This window comes from Lissotriton helveticus, chromosome 10 (assembly GCF_964261635.1).
Source record: "Lissotriton helveticus chromosome 10, aLisHel1.1, whole genome shotgun sequence".
NCBI classification, from domain to species: Eukaryota; Metazoa; Chordata; class Amphibia; order Caudata; family Salamandridae; genus Lissotriton; species Lissotriton helveticus.
Genome location: NC_136071.1, coordinates 16,458,734 through 16,474,351, shown reverse-complemented (window position 1 = coordinate 16,474,351; position 15,618 = coordinate 16,458,734). Strand labels below are relative to the sequence as shown.

General features: G+C 55.7%; 1 protein-coding gene across 1 annotated transcript in view; it reads right to left on the bottom strand.

Moving 5' to 3' along the window:
• ATP2B3 (ATPase plasma membrane Ca2+ transporting 3) overlaps positions 1-15,618 on the bottom strand; it is a 633,319-nt gene that overhangs the window by 120,939 nt on the left and 496,762 nt on the right. Inside the window, exon 12 of the mRNA XM_078664571.1 lies at positions 15,333-15,574. Coding sequence (XP_078520697.1) covers positions 15,333-15,574 — 242 coding nt within the window. The remainder of the gene's footprint in view (positions 1-15,332; positions 15,575-15,618) is intronic.

Below are 15,618 nucleotides of genomic sequence, written 5' to 3'. Positions count from 1 at the left end.
TCCACCAGACTTCTCCTGTATCCACACTGCTCCCACAGCACTCCACCAGACGTCTCCTGTATCCACACTGCTCCCAGAGCACTCCACCAGACTGCTCCTGTATCCACACTGCTCCCCAGAGCACTCCACCAGACTGCTCCAGTATCCACACTGCTCCCAGAGCACTCCATCAGACTGTTCCTGTGTCCACAGTGGTCCCACAGCACTCCACCAGACTTCTCCTGTATCCACACTGCTCCCACAGCACTCCACCCGACTTCTCCTGTATCCACACCGCTCCCAGAGCACTTAACCAGACTGCTCCTGTATCCACACTGCTCCCACAGCACTCCACCAGACTGCTCCTATATCCATGGTGCTCCCACAGCACTCCACCAGACTTCTCCTGTGTCCACAGTGCTCCCACAGCACTCCACCAGACTGCTCCTGTATCCACACTGCTCCCAGAGCACTCCACCAGACTGCTCCTGTATCCCCACTGCTCCCACAGCACTCCACCAGACGGTTCCTGTATCCACAGTGCTCCCACAGCACTCCACCAGACTGTTCCTGTATTCACACTCCTCCCACAGCACTCCACCAGACTGCTCCTGTATCCACACTGCTCCCAGAGCACTCCACCAGACTGCTCCTGTATCCACACAGCTCCCAGGGCACTCCACCAGACTGCTCCTGTATCCACACTGCTCCCACAGCACTCCACCAGACTGCTCCAGTATCCACACTGCTCCCACAGTACTCCACCAGACTGCTCCTGTATCCACACTGCTCCTACAGCACTCCGCCAGACTGCTCCTGTATCCACACTGTTCCCACAGCACTCCACCAGACTGTTCCTGTATCCACACTGCTCCCACAGCACTCCACCAGACTGCTCCTGTATCCACACTGCTTCCACAGCACTCCACCAGACTGCTCCTGTATCCACACTGCTCCCAGAGCACTCCGCCAGACTGCTCCTGTATCCACACTGCTCCCAGATCACTCCACCAGACTGCTCCTGTATCCACACTGCTCCCACAGCACTCCACCAGACTTCTGCTGTATCCACACTGCTCCCACAGCACTCCACCAGACTGCTCCTGTATCCACACTGCTCCCAGAACACTCCACCAGACTGCTCCTGTATCCACACTGCTCCCACAGTACTCCACCAGACTGCTCCTGTATCCACACTGCTCCCACAGCACTCCACCAGACTTCTCCTGTATCCACACTGCTCCCACAGCACTCCACCAGACTTCCCCTGTATCCACACTGCTCCCACAGCACTCCACCAGACGTCTCCTGTATCCACACTGCTCCCACAGCACTCCACCAGACTGCTCCTGTATCCACACTGCTCCCACAGCACTCCACCAGACTTCTCCTGTATCCACACTGCTCCCAGAGCACTCCGCCAGACTGCTCCTGTATCCACACTGCTCCCAGATCACTCCACCAGACTTCTCCTGTATCCACACTGCTCCCACAGCACTCCACCAGACTTCTGCTGTATCCACACTGCTCCCACAGCACTCCACCAGACTGCTCCTGTATCCACACTGCTCCCAGAACACTCCACCAGACTGCTCCTGTATCCACACTGCTCCCACAGCACTCCACCAGACTGCTCCTGTATCCACACTGCTCCCACAGCACTCCACCAGACTTCTCCTGTATCCACACTGCTCCCACAGCACTCCACCAGACTTCTCCTGTATCCACACTGCTCCCACAGCACTCCACCAGACGTCTCCTGTATCCACACTGCTCCCAGAGCACTCCACCAGACTGCTCCTGTATCCACACTGCTCCCCAGAGCACTCCACTAGACTGCTCCTGTATCCACACTGCTCCCAGAGCACTCCATCAGACTGTTCCTGTGTCCACAGTGGTCCCACAGCACTCCACCAGACTTCTCCTGTATCCACACTGCTCCCACAGCACTCCACCCGACTTCTCCTGTATCCACACCGCTCCCAAAGCACTTAACCAGACTGCTCCTGTATCCACACTGCTCCCAGAGCACTCCACCAGACTGCTCCTGTATCCATGGTGCTCCCACAGCACTCCACCAGACTTCTCCTGTGTCCACAGTGCTCCCACAGCACTCCACCAGACTGCTCCTGTATCCACACTGCTCCCGGAGCACTCCACCAGACTGCTCCTGTATCCCCACTGCTCCCACAGCACTCCACCAGACGGTTCCTGTATCCACAGTGCTCCCGAAGCACTCCACCAGACTGTTCCTGTATTCACACTCCTCCCACAGCACTCCACCAGACTGCTCCTGTATCCACACTGCTCCCAGAGCACTCCACCAGACTGCTCCTGTATCCACACTGCTCCCAGGGCACTCCACCAGACTGCTCCTGTATCCACACTGCTCCCACAGCACTCCACCAGACTGCTCCGGTATCCACACTGCTCCCACAGTACTCCACCAGACTGCTCCTGTATCCACACTGCTCCCACAGCACTCCGCCAGACTGCTCCTGTATCCACACTGTTCCCACAGCACTCCACCAGACTGTTCCTGTATCCACACTGCTCCCACAGCACTCCACCAGACTGCTCCTGTATCCACACTGCTTCCACAGCACTCCACCAGACTGCTCCTGTATCCACACTGTTCACACAGCACTCCACCAGACTGCTCCTGTATCCACACTGCTCCCACAGCACTCCACCAGACTGCTCCTGTATCCACACTGCTTCCACAGCACTCCACCAGACTGCTCCTGTATCCACACTGCTCCCACAGCACTCCACCAGACCGTTCTTGTATCCACACTGCTCCCACAGCACTCCACCAGACTTCTCCTGTATCCACACTCCTCCCACAGCACTCCACCAGACTGCTCCTGTATCCACACTGCTCCCACAGCACTCCACCAGACTTCTCCTGTATCCACACTGCTCCCAGAGCACTCCGCCAGACTGCTCCTGTATCCACACTGCTCCCAGATCACTCCACCAGACTGCTCCTGTATCCACACTGCTCCCACAGCACTCCACCAGACTTCTGCAGTATCCACACTGCTCCCACAGCACTCCACCAGACTGCTCCTGTATCCACACTGCTCCCAGAACACTCCACCAGACTGCTCCTGTATCCACACTGCTCCCACAGTACTCCACCAGACTGCTCCTGTATCCACACTGCTCCCACAGCACTCCACCAGACTTCTCCTGTATCCACACTGCTCCCACAGCACTCCACCAGACTTCTCCTGTATCCACACTGCTCCCACAGCACTCCACCAGACGTCTCCTGTATCCACACTGCTCCCACAGCACTCCACCAGACTGCTCCTGTATCCACACTGCTCCCACAGCACTCCACCAGACTTCTCCTGTATCCACACTGCTCCCAGAGCACTCCGCCAGACTGCTCCTGTATCCACACTGCTCCCAGATCACTCCACCAGACTTCTCCTGTATCCACACTGCTCCCACAGCACTCCACCAGACTTCTGCTGTATCCACACTGCTCCCACAGCACTCCACCAGACTGCTCCTGTATCCACACTGCTCCCAGAACACTCCACCAGACTGCTCCTGTATCCACACTGCTCCCACAGCACTCCACCAGACTGCTCCTGTATCCACACTGCTCCACAGCACTCCACCAGACTTCTCCTGTATCCACACTGCTCCCACAGCACTCCACCAGACTTCTCCTGTATCCACACTGCTCCCACAGCACTCCACCAGACGTCTCCTGTATCCACACTGCTCCCAGAGCACTCCACCAGACTGCTCCTGTATCCACACTGCTCCCACAGCACTCCACCAGACTTCTCCTGTGTCCACAGTGCTCCCACAGCACTCCACCAGACTGCTCCTGTATCCACACTGCTCCCACAGCACTCCACCAGACTTCTCCTGTATCCACACTGCTCCCACAGCACTCCACCAGACGTCTCCTGTATCCACACTGCTCCCAGAGCACTCCACCAGACTGCTCCTGTATCCACACTGCTCCCCAGAGCACTCCACCAGACTGCTCCTGTATCCACACTGCTCCCAGAGCACTCCATCAGACTGTTCCTGTGTCCACAGTGGTCCCACAGCACTCCACCAGACTTCTCCTGTATCCACACTGCTCCCACAGCACTCCACCCGACTTCTCCTGTATCCACACCGCTCCCAAAGCACTTAACCAGACTGCTCCTGTATCCACACTGCTCCCAGAGCACTCCACCAGACTGCTCCTGTATCCATGGTGCTCCCACAGCACTCCACCAGACTTCTCCTGTGTCCACAGTGCTCCCACAGCACTCCACCAGACTGCTCCTGTATCCACACTGCTCCCGGAGCACTCCACCAGACTGCTCCTGTATCCCCACTGCTCCCACAGCACTCCACCAGACGGTTCCTGTATCCACAGTGCTCCCGAAGCACTCCACCAGACTGTTCCTGTATTCACACTCCTCCCACAGCACTCCACCAGACTGCTCCTGTATCCACACTGCTCCCAGAGCACTCCACCAGACTGCTCCTGTATCCACACTGCTCCCAGGGCACTCCACCAGACTGCTCCTGTATCCACACTGCTCCCACAGCACTCCACCAGACTGCTCCGGTATCCACACTGCTCCCACAGTACTCCACCAGACTGCTCCTGTATCCACACTGCTCCCACAGCACTCCGCCAGACTGCTCCTGTATCCACACTGTTCCCACAGCACTCCACCAGACTGTTCCTGTATCCACACTGCTCCCACAGCACTCCACCAGACTGCTCCTGTATCCACACTGCTTCCACAGCACTCCACCAGACTGCTCCTGTATCCACACTGTTCCCACAGCACTCCACCAGACTGCTCCTGTATCCACACTGCTCCCACAGCAGTCCACCAGACTGCTCCTGTATCCACACTGCTTCCTCAGCACTCCACCAGACTGCTCCTGTATACACACTGCTCCCACAGCACTCCACCAGACCGTTCTTGTATCCACACTGCTCCCACAGCACTCCACCAGACTTCTCCTGTATCCACACTCCTCCCACAGCACTCCACCAGACTGCTCCTGTATCCACACTGCTCCCACAGCACTCCACCAGACTTCTCCTGTATCCACACTGCTCCCAGAGCACTCCGCCAGACTGCTCCTGTATCCACACTGCTCCCAGATCACTCCACCAGACTGCTCCTGTATCCACACTGCTCCCACAACACTCCACCAGACTTCTGCAGTATCCACACTGCTCCCACAGCACTCCACCAGACTGCTCCTGTATCCACACTGCTCCCAGAACACTCCACCAGACTGCTCCTGTATCCACACTGCTCCCACAGTACTCCACCAGACTGCTCCTGTATCCACACTGCTCCCACAGCACTCCACCAGACTTCTCCTGTATCCACACTGCTCCCACAGCACTCCACCAGACTTCTCCTGTATCCACACTGCTCCCACAGCACTCCACCAGACGTCTCCTGTATCCACACTGCTCCCACAGCACTCCACCAGACTGCTCCTGTATCCACACTGCTCCCACAGCACTCCACCAGACTTCTCCTGTATCCACACTGCTCCCAGAGCACTCCGCCAGACTGCTCCTGTATCCACACTGCTCCCAGATCACTCCACCAGACTTCTCCTGTATCCACACTGCTCCCACAGCACTCCACCAGACTTCTGCTGTATCCACACTGCTCCCACAGCACTCCACCAGACTGCTCCTGTATCCACACTGCTCCCAGAACACTCCACCAGACTGCTCCTGTATCCACACTGCTCCCACAGCACTCCACCAGACTGCTCCTGTATCCACACTGCTCCACAGCACTCCACCAGACTTCTCCTGTATCCACACTGCTCCCACAGCACTCCACCAGACTTCTCCTGTATCCACACTGCTCCCACAGCACTCCACCAGACGTCTCCTGTATCCACACTGCTCCCAGAGCACTCCACCAGACTGCTCCTGTATCCACACTGCTCCCACAGCACTCCACCCGACTTCTCCTGTATCCACACCGCTCCCAGAGCACTTAACCAGACTGCTCCTGTATCCACACTGCTCCCAGAGCACTCCACCAGACTGCTCCTGTATCCATGGTGCTCCCACAGCACTCCACCAGACTTCTCCTGTGTCCACAGTGCTCCCACAGCACTCCACCAGACTGCTCCTGTATCCACACTGCTCCCAGAGCACTCCACCAGACTGCTCCTGTATCCCCACTGCTCCCACAGCACTCCACCAGACGGTTCCTGTATCCACAGTGCTCCCACAGCACTCCACCAGACTGTTCCTGTATTCACACTCCTCCCACAGCACTCCGCCAGACTGCTCCTGTATCCACACTGTTCCCACAGCACTCCACCAGACTGTTCCTGTATCCACACTGCTCCCACAGCACTCCACCAGACTGTTCCTGTATCCACACTGCTCCCACAGCACTCCACCAGACTGCTCCTGTATCCACACTGCTCCCAGGGCACTCCACCAGACTGCTCCTGTATCCACACTGCTCCCACAGCACTCCACCAGACTGCTCCGATATCCACACTGCTCCCACAGTACTCCACCAGACTGCTCCTGTATCCACACTGCTCCCACAGCACTCCGCCAGACTGCTCCTGTATCCACACTGTTCCCACAGCACTCCACCAGACTGTTCCTGTATCCACACTGCTCCCACAGCACTCCACCAGACTGCTCCTGTATCCACACTGCTTCCACAGCACTCCACCAGACTTCTCCTGTATCCACACTGCTCCCACAGCACTCCACCAGACTTCTCCTGTATCCACACTGCTCCCACAGCACTCCACCAGACTTCTCCTGTATCCACACTGCTCCCACAGCACTCCACCAGACTTCTCCTGTATCCACACTGCTCCCACAGCACTCCACCAGACGTCTCCTGTATCCACACTGCTCCCACAGCACTCCACCAGACTGCTCCTGTATCCACACTGCTCCCACAGCACTCCACCAGACTTCTCCTGTATCCACACTGCTCCCAGAGCACTCCGCCAGACTGCTCCTGTATCCACACTGCTCCCAGATCACTCCACCAGACTTCTCCTGTATCCACACTGCTCCCACAGCACTCCACCAGACTTCTGCTGTATCCACACTGCTCCCACAGCACTCCACCAGACTGCTCCTGTATCCACACTGCTCCCAGAACACTCCACCAGACTGCTCCTGTATCCACACTGCTCCCACAGCACTCCACCAGACTGCTCCTGTATCCACACTGCTCCACAGCACTCCACCAGACTTCTCCTGTATCCACACTGCTCCCACAGCACTCCACCAGACTTCTCCTGTAACCACACTGCTCCCACAGCACTCCACCAGACGTCTCCTGTATTCACACTGCTCCCACAGCACTCCACCAGACGTCTCCTGTATCCACACTGCTCCCAGAGCACTCCACCAGACTGCTCCTGTATCCACACTGCTCCCACAGCACTCCACCCGACTTCTCCTGTATCCACACCGCTCCCAGAGCACTTAACCAGACTGCTCCTGTATCCACACTGCTCCCAGAGCACTCCACCAGACTGCTCCTGTATCCATGGTGCTCCCACAGCACTCCACCAGACTTCTCCTGTGTCCACAGTGCTCCCACAGCACTCCACCAGACTGCTCCTGTATCCACACTGCTCCCAGAGCACTCCACCAGACTGCTCCTGTATCCCCACTGCTCCCACAGCACTCCACCAGACGGTTCCTGTATCCACAGTGCTTCCACAGCACTCCACCAGACTGTAACTGTATTCACACTCCTCCCACAGCACTCCACCAGACTGCTCCTGTATCCACACTGCTCCCAGAGCACTCCACCAGACTGCTCCTGTATCCACACTGCTCCCAGGGCACTCCACCAGACTGCTCCCGTATCCACACTGCTCCCACAGCACTCCACCAGACTGCTCCGGTATCCACACTGCTCCCACAGTACTCCACCAGACTGCTCCTGTATCCACACTGCTCCCACAGCACTCCGCCAGACTGCTCCTGTATCCACACTGTTCCCACAGCACTCCACCAGACTGTTCCTGTATCCACACTGCTCCCACAGCACTCCACCAGACTGCTCCTGTATCCACACTGCTTCCACAGCACTCCACCAGACTGCTCCTGTATCCACACTGTTCCCACAGCACTCCACCAGACTGCTCCTGTATCCACACTGCTCCCACAGCACTCCACCAGACTGCTCCTGTATCCACACTGCTTCCACAGCACTCCACCAGACTGTTCCTGTATCCACACTGCTCCCACAGCACTCCACCAGACCGTTCTTGTATCCACACTGCTCCCACAGCACTCCACCAGACTTCTCCTGTATCTACACTCCTCCCACAGCACTCCACCAGACTGCTCCTGTATCCACACTGCTCCCACAGCACTCCACCAGAATGTTCCTGTATCCACACTGCTCCCACAGCACTCCTCCAGACTGCTCCTGTATCCACACTGCTCCCACAGCACTCCACCAGACTTCTCCTGTATCCACACTCCTCCCACAGCACTCCACCAGACTTCTCCTCTATGCACACTGCTCCCACAGCACTCCACCAGACTGCTCCTGTATCCACACTGCTCCCACAGCACTCCACCAGACTGTTCCTGTATCCACACTGCTCCCACAGCACTCCTCCAGACTGCTCCTGTATCCATACTGCTCCCACAGCACTCCATCAGGCTGTTCCTGTATCCACACTGCTCCCACAGCACTCCTCCAGACTGCTCCTGTATCCACACTGCTCCCACAGCACTCCACCAGACTTCTCCTGTATCCACACTCCTCCCACAGCACTCCACCAGACTGCTCCTGTATCCACACTGCTCCCACAGCACTCCACCAGACTGTTCCTGTATCCACACTGCTCCCACAGCACTCCTCCAGACTGCTCCTGTATCCCCACTGCTCCCACTGCACTCCACCAGGCTGTTCCTGTATCCACACTGCTCCCACAGCACTCCTCCAGACTGCTCCTGTATCCACACTGCTCCCACAGCACTCCACCAGACTTCTCATGTATCCACACTCCTCCCACAGCACTCCGCCAGACTTCTCCTCTATCCACACTGCTCCCACAGCACTCCACCAGACTGCTCCTGTATCCACACTGCTCCCACAGCATTCCACCAGACTGTTCCTGTGTCCACAGTGGTCCCACAGCACTCCACCAGACTTCTCCTGTATCCACACTGCTCCCAGAGCACTCCACCAGACTGCTCCCGTATCCACACTGCTCCCCCAGCACTCCACCAGACTTCTCATGTATCCACACTCCCCCCACAGCACTCCGCCAGACTTCTCCTCTATCCACACTGCTCCCACAGCACTCCACCAGACTGCTCCTGTATCCACACTGCTCCCACAGCACTCCCCCAGACTGCTCCTGTATCCACACTGCTCCCACAGCACTCCACCAGACTGCTCCTGTATCCAGACTGCTCCCACAGCACTCCACCAGACTTCTCCTGTATCCACACTGCTCCCACAGCACTCCACCAGACTGTTCCTGTGTCCACAGTGGTCCCACAGCACTCCACCAGACTGCTCCCGTATCCACACTGCTCCCACAGCACTCCACCAGACTGCTCCTGTATCCACAGTGCTCCCACAGCACTCCACCAGACTGCTCCTGTATCCACAGTGCTCCACAGCACTCCACCAGACTTCTGCTGTATCCACACTGCTCCTCGAGCACTCCACCAGACTGTTCCTGTATCCACACTGCTCCCAGAGCACTCCACCAGACTTCTCCTGTGTCCACAGTGCTCCCACAGCACTCCACCAGACTGCTCCTGTATCCACACTGCTCCCACAGCACTCCACCAGACTTCTCCTGTATCCACACTGCTCCCACAGCACTCCACCAGACTTCTCCTGTATCCACACTGCTCCCACAGCACTCCACCAGACGTCTCCTGTATCCACACTGCTCCCAGAGCACTCTACCAGACTGCTCCTGTATCCACACTGCTCCCACAGCACTCCACCAGACTTCTCCTGTATCCACACTGCTCCCACAGCACTCCACCAGACTTCTCCTGTATCCACACTACTCCCACAGCACTCCACCAGACTTCTCCTTTATCCACACTGCTCCCAGAGCACTCTACCAGACTGCTCCTGTATCCACACTGCTCCCACAGCACTCCACCAGACTTCTCCTGTATCCACACTGCTCCCACAGCACTCCACCAGACTTCTCCTGTATCCACACTGCTCCCAGAGCACTCTACCAGACTGCTCCTGTATCCACACTGCTCCCACAGCACTCTACCAGACTGCTCCTGTATCCACACTACTCCCACAGCACTCCACCAGACTTCTCCTGTATCCACACTGCTCCCACATCACTCCACCAGACTGCTTCTGTATCCACACTGCTCCCACAGCACTCCACCAGACTTCTCCTGTATCCACACTGCTCCCAGACACTCTACCAGACTGCTCCTGTATCCACACTGCTCCCACAGCACTCCACCAGAATGTTCCTGTATCCACATCGCTTCCACAGTACTCCACCAGACTTCTCCTGTATCCACACTGCTCCCAGAGCACTCTACCAGACTGCTCCTGTATCCACACTACTCCCACAGCACTCCACCAGACTTCTCCTGTATCCACACTGCTCCCACAGCACTCCACCAGACTGCTCCTGTATCCACACTGCTCCCACAGCACTCCACCAGACTTCTCCTGTATCCACATTGCTCCCAGACACTCTACCAGACTGCTCCTGTATCCACACTGCTCCACAGCACTCCACCAGAATATTCCTGTATCCCCATCGCTTCCACAGTACTCCACCAGACTTCTCCTGTATCCACACTGCTCCCAGAGCACTCTACCAGACTGCTCCTGTATCCACACTGCTCCCACAGCACTCCACCAGACTTCTCCTGTATCCACACTGCTCCCACAGCACTCCACCAGACTGCTCCTGTATCCACACTGCTCCCACAGCACTCCACCAGACTTCTCCTGTATCCACATTGCTCCCAGACACTCTACCAGACTGCTCCTGTATACACACTGCTCCCACAGCACTCCACCAGAATGTTCCTGTATCCCCATCGCTTCCACAGTACTCCACCAGACTTCTCCTGTATCCACACTGCTCCCACAGCACTCCACCAGACTTCTCCTGTATCCACACTGCTCCCACAGCACTCCACCAGACTGCTCCTGTATCCACACTGCTCCCACAGCACTCCACCAGACTTCTCCTGTATCCACACTGCTCCCAGACACTCTACCAGACTGCTCCTGTATCCACACTGCTCCCACAGCACTCCACCAGACTGCTCCTGTATTCACACTGCTCCCACAGCACTCCACCAGACTGCTCCTGTATCCACACTGCTCCCACAGCACTCCACCAGACTTCTCATGTATCCACACTCCTCCCACAGCACTCCGCCAGACTTCTCCTCTATCCACACTGCTCCCACAGCCCTCCACCAGACTGCTCCTGTATCCACACTGCTCCCACAGCACTCCACCAGACTGTTCCTGTGTCCACAGTGGTCCCACAGCACTCCACCAGACTTCTCCTGTATCCACACTGCTCCCAGAGCACTCCACCAGACTGCTCCCGTATCCACACTGCTCCCACAGCACTCCACCAGACTTCTCATGTATCCACACTCCCCCCACAGCACTCCGCCAGACTTCTCCTCTATCCACACTGCTCCCACAGCACTCCACCAGACTGCTCCTGTATCCACACTGCTCCCACAGCACTCCCCCAGACTGCTCCTGTATCCACACTGCTCCCACATCACTCCACCAGACTTCTCCTGTATCCACACTGCTCCCACAGCACTCCACCAGACTGTTCCTGTGTCCACAGTGGTCCCACAGCACTCCACCAGACTGCTCCCGTATCCACACTGCTCCCACAGCACTCCACCAGACTGTTCTTGTATCCACACTGCTCCCAGAGCACTCCACCAGACTGCTCCTGTATCCACACTGCTTCCACAGCACTCCACCAGACTGCTCCTGTATCCACAGTGCTCCACAGCACTCTCCTCTTACTCGTTGACTGTATGCCTGTCTTTGACCCTCTACAGCGCACTGCTGCCTTCCAGCTATCTTCTTAACATATAAATACCACGTGTGCACACAATAACACATGTATGCACACAATAACACATGTGTGCAACCGCCTGGATCACCCCTGCACCTGCAGTTTCACAGAGCCAGCTTTCATTCTACCACTGGTTTCAGACCCTGGCATGGCAGTCCCTACCCCCATCCCATTCTGTAGGGTGCTGGGCAAACCCTGGGCTGCTTTTACTTCTCAGTGCCTGCTTCCGGAGACGACCTCTTTAGGGAATGTACCCCTGCAGGAGGCATAGCACTGTAGCAGGTATGCTCATGCAGGACAAGTGCTACGTTAGAAAATGTACCTCTGTAGGAGATAAACATCTGTAGGAGATAAACATCTGTGGTATATTCCTTGGTAGAAGATGTCCCTTGGAAGTAGGTATACCTCTGTAGGAGATATAACTCTGTAGGTGATGTCCCTCTCTATTAGATGCACATTTGAAGGTGGCACACCTCTGTGAGTGTGCCATAATGCACATCAGTATTGGGGAGACGTGTTGGTCCTAACGGCTGGAGCGGTCGACCTCGAATCTGGGGAACTGGGTGAGTCTCGGCAATGACGCTGAACATCCTGTGATTCTGGGCAAATCACTTAATCTCCCCCGTGCCTAACAAAAATGAATGTGTCCTCATGTAACGCAACTGGAGCTATGTAAAGCGCTCTGATACCCGATTAGGGGCAAGTTTGTGCTATGTAAAACTCTGTAAAAAAAATGTGTCTGATTTAAAAAAGGATTGGGAAGTGCAAGTAGGGAATGTTGTCATTAAAAGTGAGTTCATGACGGGTGGAGTCAGGCCTCCAAGGATACATGTGATAACAGTAACCTGTATATATAAATATATTGCTTCGGGCAGCACATCTGACGTCTCCAAACGCTACACAACTGGTGGTGCCATTTTCCATTTTAATGGTACTCAGTTTACCGACCTTGGGAGAATGCCGGGCTGTGCCTGCCTCACTCCATTCTAACTCCGACCTGTGTGTATTATTGATGTCAGCAGCGAGCACTTAACTTTCGACGAGCAGCTTCGATTGTATTCCCAGACCGTGCACTGTATCTTTGCAGATGTGCACTGAATGAAGGGGCCCGGGGTGAACATCAGGCAGAGCCAGTCTCCACGGGTTGCATCGTGAATGGAGCAGGGGAAGGTGCAGGGTCAGCCTCTCGATTCCTTCATCTTGGGGGCGGTAGGGAAGCGGTTCGGTAGGGGTAGGTGGGTGTGGCTTTGAGAATGGGGGTAGCTTGGACCCATGCCCAGTGGGTGGTTGGTGCCAATGCTTGTTGTGGCCTGGGCAGCGGCAGAGGAACGTCTTTTGTCATGAAGGGGGTCGGAGAGTTACTGCTTTCCATCTGCTGGTGGTTTTGCGCATTGACCTGTGGAAGGTAGAGTTGGATATCGCCAGGTCTGGGACGCTTTCCTTTCGGATTGGTGCCGCCACAGCTGAGGTACATTTTGAGTGGGACTGGGGTCGTATTTAGCAGATTGGGCGCAGGAGGTCTCGGTGCTGCAAACGCTACGTGCTTTAATGAGGGAGTTGGATGGTGAACGAGGGTGAACAGGATTTGGTGGGGGGGGACTTGATAAATTTCTTGTTTTCCACCATAGGGTATGTGAGCGGTCCAAGGATATATAAAGTGGCGACGTGGATGGCAGAACATTCCTTCGTGCAATGGGTTGCGAAATATGCAGATCAGCAGCTTTATGGCAGGAGCCTTGGACTACCCAGAAATTGGCATGAGGTGATCTGGGTGGGCAAGGGTGGGATGAGATGGGGAACCTCTTACCTTTCCTAGCGAGCCTGGTGCCCCAAAAGGGGAAATGAGTTGGTCAAGTTGTCCGGCCTGACACTTTTGCAGCACATGAAGGAGGACTTGAGGCTGATTAAGAATCATTTTGCAGGGAGCTGCCTAGGGTCTGAATTTGTCCCCAACAGACACTGGAGGGGGCAGTTCAGCAGGCTGCCATTGATGAGGCCAGGAGGAAGCTCAACAGGGCGATGAGGGTTTTCACGCAGAAATGGACATCAAGGTGACATCACATGGTGGCATTAAAAACAGGATCAAATGCAGTTTTATGATGTTGGGGTTCATCTTTCTAAGGTTGGTAACGCTTATTACCTGATGGAAATGCATGACATGGTGGGAAGCTCTGGAACGAGAAGATTTGGTGCAGGGGAGTCTGTGGTTGAACTGGTCTAGTGGTGCTGTGCTAGGGGCAGGAAAATGCTCGTCTGGGTTTTCTTGGGTGGCGGTCGTTTGGGGGGTGGAGCGGCAGACGCAGGTGTATCCACCTCTCCGGGGGAGGGGTGAGGGGAGCCCAGGGGAAGGGAAGTCGGCGTGCGACTTTGGAACTGGACAAGAAGGCCGCATTTTGAGGATGGGTGGTTGGGGAAGTGGTTGAAGTTAACAATAATCCTGCATTAACCTGTCCTAATAAAGTGGCCCTTTACGCTTCACCAAGGAATGGGGGGCATATTACCAAGGGTGGCGATAGGCAATTATCGCCGCTTTAGCGTCCGTTTTCGGCCGCTAAGCGGCGATAATTCTATCGCTCTATTAGCAAGCTGTCGCTAACTGATGTTAGCGACAGCTTTTAGGCGATAGCGAGCGGTTAGGGTCCCGCTTTGCATGTCAGCAATATTTTTCGCTAATGACATGTAAAGTGGGCGTACCAACCTGCAAGCAGTCGCTAATGTCGCTATCGCCTATTAACAAGGCAGGCGTAGCGATGGAAATAGTCCCGCTATCGCCAAAAACTAACGCCTGCTCAGACCAGTTCTTAGCCATGTTATCCAATGGGAGGTGGATAACATGGCTAAGAGCATTTCGTCGCTAATGCGTGAATATCGCTGTATTCTCAGCGATACTCACGCATTTCGTCTGATTTTTATCGCTTTAGAGATAAACCTTGCTAATAGCAATTTATCTCAGCGATAAAAACCGGTGATGCCCGGTGATAAAAATATTGCCGCTAACCCTACTTAGCGATAAATATCGCTATTTGTTGGTAATATGCCCCGGAGTGCGCTTATTTCACGATGAGTTGCTGGTGAGCATCGACTACGAACTACAAGGACTAGTCGCCGCAGCTGCTCCAAGGTTCCAAACTGTGCATCTAGATCCTTTTAGAACTAGAGATGGAGAGGACAGACTTACGCTCTTGTTATTCACAATCCGTGCTGCTATCTGGGATAACCCCCCCATACACCCAACAGTAACAAGGGGTGACCCCCAGACTCACTTCTTCAGCAGGATCTCGGAGGCGCCCTTGCTGTAGAGCCGGAAGCCCCCGTCGGGCAGGCAGATGATGGTGCTCATGGACTTCCGCACGGAGTTGAAGGTGTAGACCTTGTAGAGCTTCTCCTCCGGGATCTGGTCTCGCACCAGCTGGAAGTCCCGCTTCAGGTCCAGGACGAAGCCCAGGAGCGAGCACTCCGTCTTATTGCCGACCTGCCGCGGAAGCCCCCCTTCCTTCTCTGGAGGCTGCGGAGGAAAGATGGCGGAGGGTCAGACCTTAGCATGTCTAG